Here is a 10,509-nt window from a genome sequence, read left to right as displayed (position 1 = left end):
TCCTAGGTGGGAGGAGTGCCAGTGAAGGCTGATATACTGTACCAGGAGCACCTGCACAAGGGAGATCCCTTATTTGTGGAAAAAATAGGTATTTGTTACATAAAAGTTCTTGATTATTTGTTTCCAAAGCCATTCTCTTACAGGCATAGCTCGTGATTTTGGAGTGCCTGGGACTGACTGTCATGTACCACAACCTGCCTACTCCATCCCCTCTTATACCCCTGCCCACAGATGTCCAGAAGATGGCAAATACATGAAACCTACCAGAGGAGTGAATATAGCAGCTGTTACATTTTATTTCATTATTTTTATTTTTCCTTCAGATTGAAAAAGAAAAGACAGAGAGAAAAGTTACAAAAAGTACTAAAAGGCAACAATATGGGCAGGACATCCACATTCCCATTCACGGGGCCCCCAGGGAAGGCAGCCTGCAGCATCCACACAGGAAGGAATAGAGCTTCAGGGAAGCACCTCAAAAGCACAGGTGAGGGTCCACGAGGGCTGCATTCCTCCTGCAGAATAGTGGGCTGCAACTGCCCCTTTTCTCGAGCACGGGCACTTGGTCTGAGGAGGTGATGCATCCTGTCCTGCCCTGGTCAGCTCAATCTGGCAGCAGTTAAAAGCTGAGGTGTGCCATCCAAACAAAACAGGCAGTCTCTATAGGAGTGGGAAGAATCAGCAGAGGAATTTGCCTATGTCAGAAAAAGGGACTTTTGCAGGGAATCACGATGATCTGCCTGAAGCACCTCACCAGAAAACCCAAGCAGTCCTTTGGAGGCAGTGCTGGTGCAGGATGTGGTCCAGCTGTGATACCCTAGAGCCAAGGAGCAGGCAGAGCTTGGGCAGCATCAGGATGGACACCCCCTCACTGCCTCACCCAGCCACTCTGCTTGCCTGAGAGAGGCAGCTGGGGAAGGAGGGGTAGTGGTAGGAGATTCAGGTCCCCATGCCTAGGTGGCCTTCAGTCTTTTCCCCAGGGTCTCATAGCACAGAAAGTACCAGCAAGTGCTGGTTCAGTCTGTGGCCTCCTTCTGAGAGCTGTACTGACCCCTGGACTCATCCAAAAAGGGCATCAAAGACTTATACAGTGGAGCAGATTTAAAAATAAAACTGATTTTATATTATTATTCACAGTTGCTCCTCTTGATCCAGACAAGTAAATTACTCACTCCCACTTGTACCCAGCCAGATGCTGATTCAAGCTGAAGAATGCTGAGAAAATTACTCCCTCCCATGCTGAGACATTACTCCCTCCACCAGGTACTTGCAATAAAGACTTATCAGATGCAGCAAGAGGAAATGAGTGAGGAATTCCTCTGCCTCACTATGACAGGTGACAGCTTCTCCCATTAGCTGCTGCCTTGTAGCACAAAGCACATCTGTGCCTCAAGGCTAGACTCCAGTGGTAACAAGACTTATCATGGTTCCTAACTGCTGTAAGACTGTCAATAGAGACGCTTCCTTCTTGTTTCTTCTGCCAACAAATGGCTACAAGACTCCTTTCTCCCACTTTATGCTACATACAGGAATACCTGCTCCACTGGGACAGAACAGAGGTCTATCTGAATTTAATAGCCAGCCTAATGGGGTAAAAGACAACTTGCTGGAGATACTTAATTTGTTGAGTCTGATGACGCCAGTTGTGTTCAGTATCATTATAGGTGCAGCAGAGCATTAGACAATGCTATGGACAAATGCTCCATATCCTCAAACAGAGGCAGCCTCAGCGAAAGGAGACCGAGGAGCATACAGGCACACTCATGTTCTTCTCACTGATGATGCCAAGAGAGAACTGGTGGGTACTCTGCTACTTTGGATGGCTGAACACAAATCCTCTATTCTATAACTTTATTTTAACCCTCACTGTATAACCAGAACGCTCATGCCTCCCATTTCAATCTCATTTTAGATGATATTACTGAGCCAGCAGACTAGCTGCAACGTGGAACTATATTTTCTATTTACCCCATCCCACATCCATCTCCCAGGGTCTTTGCTCAAGCAAGCCTGAATTTAATACAATCCTAACCGTCTCAGAGAGGGATCCTCTTCCTTTGCAGGCAGCCCGGTACAGCCTCTGTTTCCAATTCTGCCCTCCTTTTCCTGTGGAAGAATGGTCAGGTCTACACCAAAGTACTGTAGACCCAAGTACTCTTGGAAAATTGTTTGGACCTGATCACTTTTCACTGCTGCCATGCAGGTTATACTAGCCCCTGAACCCCTCAGGGATATTTCCAACTATCACATTCACATGTTCACCCTGATGGCTGTCCTCACAGTTTTGAACCTGTCACCTGTCTCATTTTACACTTGAAAAACAAAAATCTCTTCACCTGCTAATGCTCAGATGTGACAATGGTATGAAACCAGTCACTGCTGCAAAGCTGTATGTTTCCTGCTGCCAGGGAGACTGCATTGCAAAGATGTGTCACGGTCCCTTTCTCCCACACCAAACCCCCCGGGCGTCACCACATCCCTTCCCACTGCCAGGCAGGCGGTTGGTTGATAGTTCCTGAGGTTTTTGGAGAAATTCCTTCAGTAGGCACATGACGGTTCTTCCACTGGAGCTATTGGGCTCAGCGGCTTCAAGGTGCTGAGGGAACGGAAGGCAAAGGTGGATGGATCATACACAAAGTGAGGCGGCGGGCGGCCTCCGTTGATGCTCTGCGGGAGAATACAAAGAGTGATGAAGTCAGTACTCACATACGCTGCAAGCAGTGAGGTTTCTGCCTCAAACTCTCACTCCCTCTCTGGCATACCTCCTTGTATGAGTGGTCAACTTGTACTTGTAGCAAATAGCACCGGCCCAGGCTAGTTTCCTTGCTCCTACTCCTCCTGTGTAGAGTATGCCATCCCTCCTAAGACGGAAGTCTCTGAAATCTACATCACCAGGATTCATTGTACCTGTAGCCACTCAGTTATGCAGAACAATGTGAGGATAATCAGGAATGTATTTTTCAGAGTCCCATCACCATTGCTGGCAGAAGGCAATATATGGAAGAGAAAAATTCAGATTCACTTGTCCTTAAAGCAGGGACCTACTATGCTTTTAGAGCAGGGAGATAAACCAAGTCACTTCTGAAGACTCATTTCTCAGTTCTAATTTTCAACAGCTCTCCTGTAAGAAATTACAAATCACTGTTTCTCAAACTATGAAGTCCTAGACACACAGAAACTCTCCAGAGCTTTGGTTCCAGACTCTACAGTTTAGGCTTTCATCATTGTTTTTTCTCCCATCCCATTTACCGCATCTCTTCTTACCTGTAGTTTTTGTCTTCTCTTCCCCTCTAATTTATTTGACTTGATTCTTAAATTATCTCACTTCTAATCCATCTGCAGCCTCTCTGCTCTTTCCACATTGTAATAGACAAACACAGTATTTGTTCCTGAAATCACTTCACATCCAGAAGTATTTCATTAACATTTCTGGTAATCTCCATGCTGGCAGGGAGCAAGTTTGATATTCAGAAGCTCCAGAGATTCTTCAGAATCCTGGGGAAACTAGCTGTGCCAGTGCTCAGCACTTTTGGAAATCAGACCTTCCAGGCCTTAAGTCTAGACTAGGCGGTGACACCTAAGCCAACTCTGTTTCACAATGGAGTGACTGTCCAGGCCTCTCACGAGGGCATTTCCCTGATTGTAGATTGTTTATAAGTAGAGGCAAAAATAAATGAAGACAGATTCCCAGAACAGTCCTGTCTGTAAGGTGAGTACACATATGTAGGACCTGGAGAAGGTGATGTTACCTGTAGAGCACTGGGACTGCCTGACCCATGGTTTAATTTGCACGTTTCCACAACAAATTGATGAGGAATGGCTGGGAGATGCTTGGTAGAAAAAAAAAAAAAAAGAAAAATAATAATAATAATAATAATCCCACCTGAAGTCATTCAAGCTTGGTTTGTATCTTGACCTCTAAAAATAGTTCAGAGTATGGTCAAAGCAGATTTAGAGTGAGGATCCAGTGTGATATGATAGAAATGCTGCTCCTCACTAGGTCATCCTTGATCCATGGATCCCAGAGGAACAATGATGCCAAATAAGACAATTCAGCTCTAACACATAGGAAGTGTTTTCTATTCATATCTCAGGAACTTTGTTTTGGTGAGCAGAAGCACCAGTGCACTTCAAGCACAGGTCTTTCAGACAGCAGCAACCACTTATGAGATGGCACATGCGTCTCTTCCCAGAAAGCTGCCCAAGTGGCAGGGTCACCCAAAGAGTCACACCAAATTAGACAGCCCCAAAAGCTTCCAAGCCAGGCCTCAGAAGCAGCAGTCATGGCAGCAGGATCCGGAAGCCTCTACCTCCCAGATCCTGGTCAGAACTCAGCTCCATGGAGCAGTCTTCATATCAGAAATGGCCTCTCTAAAAGCCAGCACAGGCAGTGCATTCCTGCCTGTGGATCCCTCCTCTGCAAATTAAGATAGGCACTTGAGAAAGGAAAATGCCAACATGGTGCTTGGCATCAGCCGCAACTAGAGTTCCAGACAGCAAATCATGCCCTGCTACATCCCCCTGACACCCTGGCCAGCAACATAAGAAACAAGAGAGGCAGATTTAAGGGCTTTTTCTCAATAGCCACCTGCTGTGGGGTTATATATGGTGTGTGCTCTGGCAAGCCTCAGAGACGGAGGGTAACATAGCAACCCCTATTCAAATCTAAGGGGCAGAATAAATCAGCACATTTGTCCTTCTCCAGAGCAGAGAAGGTCCCCTGCCAGTGCCAAGAGGGAACAGCAACAAAGAACCTGGCAGTCCCCTCCATTTTGAGATGCCAGACAGGATTAGGCAAGGCAGCTGAATCAGTTCATTTCTGGCGAACAGCAGATGGAATAGAGGCTGGGGAAAAATGGGTTCAGAGGACAGATGAATATCATCCACAAAACTCACCAGGCTTTGGATAAGAAGGAGCCATGAGGCTGCTCTCTATGCCATCTGGGGCCACGACGCATAAGCAGAGCACCCTCTCAGAGCACCACAAGGGAGATGGGCACAGAGCAAGTGTGGAGGCAAAGTACAAGGACATGAGAAAACAGCAAGATGCGGAGACTCACAGGCAATTGGGCGGCTTCAAGTAAGTTCATATTGCACCCCATTGTGATGCCTCTCAAGCAGCAACATGATGATGGCTTTTGACAGCACAACCACCACAACTGCAGGCAAGGGCAGGGCAGGAAGGACTTCATGTCTAAGTGCAGGTGTAGGAGAGGCAGTAATGCAATTACCTCCATAAGACGACTGTTCCACAATTGTTTATAACTTCGAGCAGCATGGGGCTCTCTTTTGCCTGTATGGCTGATGACAGAGCAGCAGCTCTGCTAGGGACCTTGATGGAAAGAAGAATGAGCACCAGCACCAAATTGGCCCACTCTTCACAGAAGTTTGTGTCTCCTCTGGAGCTTGTATCCTGCTATGGGGATGACTGGCCCTGATATGACTTAGTCCCTGACACCATTTGGGATCTCAGCATGCGGTGGTCTAGCTTTGATGAGCAATACAAAGCAAAACTCCCTAGATCTGCTCTCAGAACAAGGGATAGGGCTGGCTGCCAGAGAGGGAAACACGTTCCTCCTATCCTGCTGCTTGATCCAACTGTCTCCCTGGAGTCAGTGCAAGTGTCCAGGCCATCCTGCCCTTCTCCTCACATACCCAGCACCAGTCTGTGATGCTAGGGATGTCGCTTTGACTAAGGCAGGCTGTTTGGATTGCTCCAGCTACAGCAGGCCCTGGGGAGCTTGCCACAAACCTTCCTGACAGCCCTCGCTGAGCAACCCCAGGCTGACTGTCTCAGCAGCTCCCCAGCGTACAAACACTCTGCATTTGACATTAAAGCCCAGTATGATCACTCTAGTGGTATTCTGGCAGCTGGGTAACTTGCATAAAATGGAGCCTAATATGGGCCCTGTGCTAAAGGGGATCATTAACCAGAGCTCTCAATTTGTTAAGCAATGTGTTTACACAGCTGGAAAACAGCCCGAGAAGTAAACCACTGCTGGCAAGAGGGCAACACATGGTGGGGTGTATGCTCTGTCACACTCACTTGTGCCCACTTGCACACAGTTTGTGCAGACTTACCTGCTCTCACACACCTCATATTTCGTACCCCCTGTACACATGCATTTTCTCAGTCACTTGTCCACGCTTCCCTGTGCATGCGCCAACTTCCGAACTACAGAAGGAGCTGTTCCCACCCATATGGACCTTGTCCACTCACACCTCAAGTCAAGCAGGGCCTTGGATGGGGCTGAGCTTCCTCAGCATCCCAAGGGCAGCTCAGAGGAGCATAGCTCCTCACTAGGCTTATACAACTGTCTGGAGCACAAGTTAGTTTCAGTATCTACAAGCATTTGTACACCCAATTCAAGTTAAATTAGCCCCAAGTGAGCTAACTTGTGTGTTACCCACGTTTCAGGCAACTGAGCACGTACAGCCTTGGTCACACGAGTTCATCTGCATGCACAGACATGTGCACATTCCCTCCTTCATACACACTTCCCACTTACAAACAGTATTATTACCAATAAATACAGGTGGTAAATAAGCAACTAGCCTTGAAACACATTAACAAAAAGTACTCCTCAAGATGGTATGAACTGTGACTGGATGCAAGTGTCCCAAAGATGACCAGTGAGATAACACAGAAAAAATGTACAACTTCAATAATATCAGCAGCTCCCAGAAAGTAGAAATGGACAACTGCTCTATAAAAGTACCTACAAAATAACTGTATATTTTGGCAAGGAAAAAGTAAACAAAATCCAAATACATAAAAGGTAAATCTACTAATACAAAACACCACATTGCTCCCAGAAAAGCCCCCCTTGCCACAATGACGTCTAGAGAAATATTTAAGGTGCATAGAGTGAAATATATTAATTTTGGACTGAAAACTCCATGGAAATGTGGTTTGCTCATTTAGACAAAGAAGAAGCAAGCACAGCCCCAAGTACACTTTCAGATGTGGAAATAACAATCACAAAAGGAGAAGGAAAAAATGAAGTTATCTAACACAACAATGGCCTAGAAGGGAGCAGTGGAGCTAGGGATGATACAAAACTACGATCTGCTTAATACTCTTTGGTTCTCTTTCATAAGAGCTCTAGTATCCTGGCAGCATCCAAAAATCAGACCAGTTTGTGCACCCTGCCAACCCATTCCCTACTCAGGGCCAAGACACCACAGGAATCCCTTCTCTCCTGCCTTTGGGCCCCAGTAGCTGGGAAATGCTGCTGAACTTCATTGAAAGAATTACGCCTTCCAGTGGTGGACACCTCTCAGTGGTGGGTGAATGATCCCTTTGCAGTCTGGAGACTGACTTATTGTAAGTCCTTTGGGGTGAAAGGCACCATGTAATTGCAAGTTGTAAAGGCGCATCCGATTCCCACCACCACCCTGTGTGGAAAGGAATAAATCCCCAAGAGAGCCTTGGCAAAGACAGATGCCTGCTCATGATGCTGCTGGTTTGTGAGACAGCTGCCTTGCCCAGGGTGAGCAGAGCCAGAGGTAGTGCCCACATTCAGGCAATGCACAGAGAGAGCAGAGGCTGGATGACTACGCAGTGCAGCATGGACAGTGCTTTTAATTCCATTTTGCTCTCCTTCTTTTCACCTATGCCAAGTTGTTAGAAAAGAAACTGGTGACACTTCAGCCTTGATGTGGGAAACAATCATGATGTGAGCAAGAAGGGGGGACCCTGGGCCTGCTTCTAGTCACAGCTCTGATCTTGGACATGGTCCTGACTAAGCAACTTCCCATCATCTATGCCTCAGCTTCTCCTGTGTAAAACAGGAGCATAATGCGTTAACCACAGTCAGGCAGCCAGGATGAATTAACATCTATGTGTTGTAATCTTCTAATGGGAAGTAATTTTCTTTCAATTACAGTCTTGCTTTAGGCAGTTTTCAAGACATCGTCATTGACAAGCAGGACCAGCTTCTCCAGTGGAGCAGCTATTCACATCTAACTGCTTCTTCATAAGCCTCTGACAATTTATTTAGGTCACAAGCTAGGAACAGACCAAAAAATAACCTTTCAAAGGCAAACTCCTTCCCATCTGTCTCCTCACTACCTCCAGGTTCAGTTTGATTTCAGGAGATAGCCAGAAGATAGACCTTGACGTAATATCAATTTAGAACTACTCTTCTCCCTTCTCTTTCAAGAAAAATAATGATCCATTCCTAATGCTGCTCCAATGAGGAAGAGCAGAACTTTGCAGTCAGCACTGTTTTTCTCTTTTGTCCATTACCTCTCCTTAAAAACTGAGAGGAAGGGAAGGCCTGTCCTTCTCCACCAACATAAGGCTGCCTAACACCTGCATCCTTCTGTGCATTGCAAAGACCAGTTCAATAGTTTACAAACACAACTCCATTTCCCTTAGAAAGGAAAAAAAACACCACCAACAAAAAAACAATTATCAAACATTTGCAGAAGTGTGTGTAGAGTTGTCAGATGGCAACTACCAGAGGTGCCACCAGATAGGCAACATAGAACTTCTTGTAAGGCACTTCAAAGGGCCAGGCAAATGCTGGTCATTTGCTCAAGAGCAGAAATAGGCCAGGTCCAGTTCCAGGTCCTCACTGGCACCAGCGTAACAAGTCTTCCTTCTCACCCCCACACATCTTTGAGATGTGTATCTGAGAAAGCTGACTACAAACTGATTTTGCTTGCCTTACACTCTGAAGGATGGAGAGTGCACAATGAAAAGGCACAGATGGGTTAGTTGGAGGGGCAGATTTCAGTGCTCACTGGCCAATTTGGGGAATTCATCATCCCAAGGTGTCAGTGAAGATCATGTTCTGAAGGCCACACAAATCTCTCAGGAACAAGTTGAATGAATCCACATTTCCTGTAACTACAGGATGTGTCTTATCACCACCTTCTTTCCCAACAAAGTATGGCCTGTGCTTCCCTGTACACACCTGCAGCAGTTCCTGCACAACACCCATAGTCCACATATTCCAGAGTACAAGGAGAAGGCACAAGAACACTCTTGTCTACACATAAGTAGAACCCTCTCTCTCCTCCCCAGCTTTCTCTCTTCAGCCTTCTCTGCATGGTAAGAACATCCTCCCTACCTCAAGTGAATGCAGCCAGCTGCCCTCACAGTACCTTCAGGCCAGGAGCCCCAGGTTGGGTTCCTCCTTCCAGGCCTGTATATGGTGCACACTTGGGCATGTGTGGCTTCCAGTTTGCGTGGGGTCAGGGTATCCAGCCAGGCAGGCTGGCACAGAGCAGCACACCGCTTTCAATTTAAAGGGAACCCAAATTAAAACTGCAAAGTGAGTATTAATTATCCTGGCATGAGCAGGCTGCAAACACATGCTGACGCAGTGCTCTTGCCTCTGGTCAAACCGCTCCAGCTGCGGAAGCCAAGCGCAGGAAGTGGGTGTATCATGGGAGGTATGTGTGAGAAAAGAGGATTATGGCACTGGGGACTGGGAGAAGGAATGGATGCCAGGTTCCCACAGCCACGTAAACAAAGGGGAGCAGGGAGCAACAGCGGTGAGCATGGATGCAATGGTAAAAGACATGCTTGATCTACCATCTTGGACTTGAAAGTCTATCAGAGTAAGATAGTGGAAGAGCCACTGTGACCCTCCAGCTGTCTTCTACCCTTCTCTCTCTGCACCACCATACAGGTATAACCAAAAAGCTACCAAATCCATCTCTCAATGACATGTGATTTGCCACCCTGCAAGCCCCTTCTTAGCCACACACCCCAGCTCCTGAACCACAGCCACCGCCTCCATTCTATGTCTCCTCACCCTTGCTCCTAAACCGGACCCATAACCCACGCCATACTGCAAACACAAGGGCAAAACTGAGAATAGGATCACAGAACCCTGATTCACCAACTACTCACTGCTTTTCCAGTGCTGTATGGATTATGAAACTCTCAATTACTCCTGAGCATCTATTCTGCAAGCACTTACACGGATTAACGGGTGCAGGGGCATACATGGCATGAATTTATGAAAAGCAGGAAGCAATGAAAATTCTTCTATTTAATGGAGCAGAGTAAAGAGACAAGTCCCTCCTCGAGATGCTATGGAAAGTCTGAAGGCTAATTAGCCTTTGCCATAAAATCCAATAAAGGCAGTGCTAAATAAAACAATGTCTGGAACCAGATATTTGGGATAGTTTTTAAACAGACAGAGGCATTCCCACCTCAGCTAGACTATATCCCTCCCCACGCTGCCTTCTGTCACAAATTACTGAGATCAAAGCCTTACATTCTCCAGGGCCAGCCATCAATACACAAATCTTCAGCAGGTAGTTCACTGGCTTGGCTGAGAGAAACATGGAGGGAGCTGGTTTCCCCAGAAGGCCAACAGATATTCACGCCCTCACCTCATGGAGAGGACCTTCTCCATTTTGTTCAGCAGAGAGTTGCCCATTATCTGGAGAAAAATGCCTGTCTAGGTTACTAGAGTACTAAAAGCTCCATGAGGGGACTCTGCCCAGCAAGTAATTCAAGGATGTGAATGGCAAGGGAGGTGAGCCTCT

The 10,509-nt window shown here is 46.7% G+C and overlaps 1 protein-coding gene across 4 annotated transcripts in view; it reads right to left on the bottom strand.

Moving 5' to 3' along the window:
* Positions 1-272: 272 nt before the first annotated feature.
* The window catches only part of LOC100545312 (uncharacterized), a 51,191-nt gene continuing 40,954 nt past the window's right edge, over positions 273-10,509 (bottom strand). For all 4 annotated transcript variants that reach the window (XM_085219410.1, XM_085219407.1, XM_085219406.1 and 1 more), the window contains one exon: positions 273-2,664. In XM_085219410.1, coding sequence (XP_085075536.1) covers positions 2,536-2,664 — 129 coding nt within the window. In that variant the 3' untranslated portion in view covers positions 273-2,535. The remainder of the gene's footprint in view (positions 2,665-10,509) is intronic.

Source organism: Meleagris gallopavo, chromosome 2, assembly GCF_905368555.1.
Source record: "Meleagris gallopavo chromosome 2, MGAL_WU_HG_1.1, whole genome shotgun sequence".
Taxonomy (NCBI): domain Eukaryota; kingdom Metazoa; phylum Chordata; class Aves; order Galliformes; family Phasianidae; genus Meleagris; species Meleagris gallopavo.
Note: the sequence above shows the minus strand (reverse complement) of the source record. Positions and strands in the feature narration are given on the sequence as shown.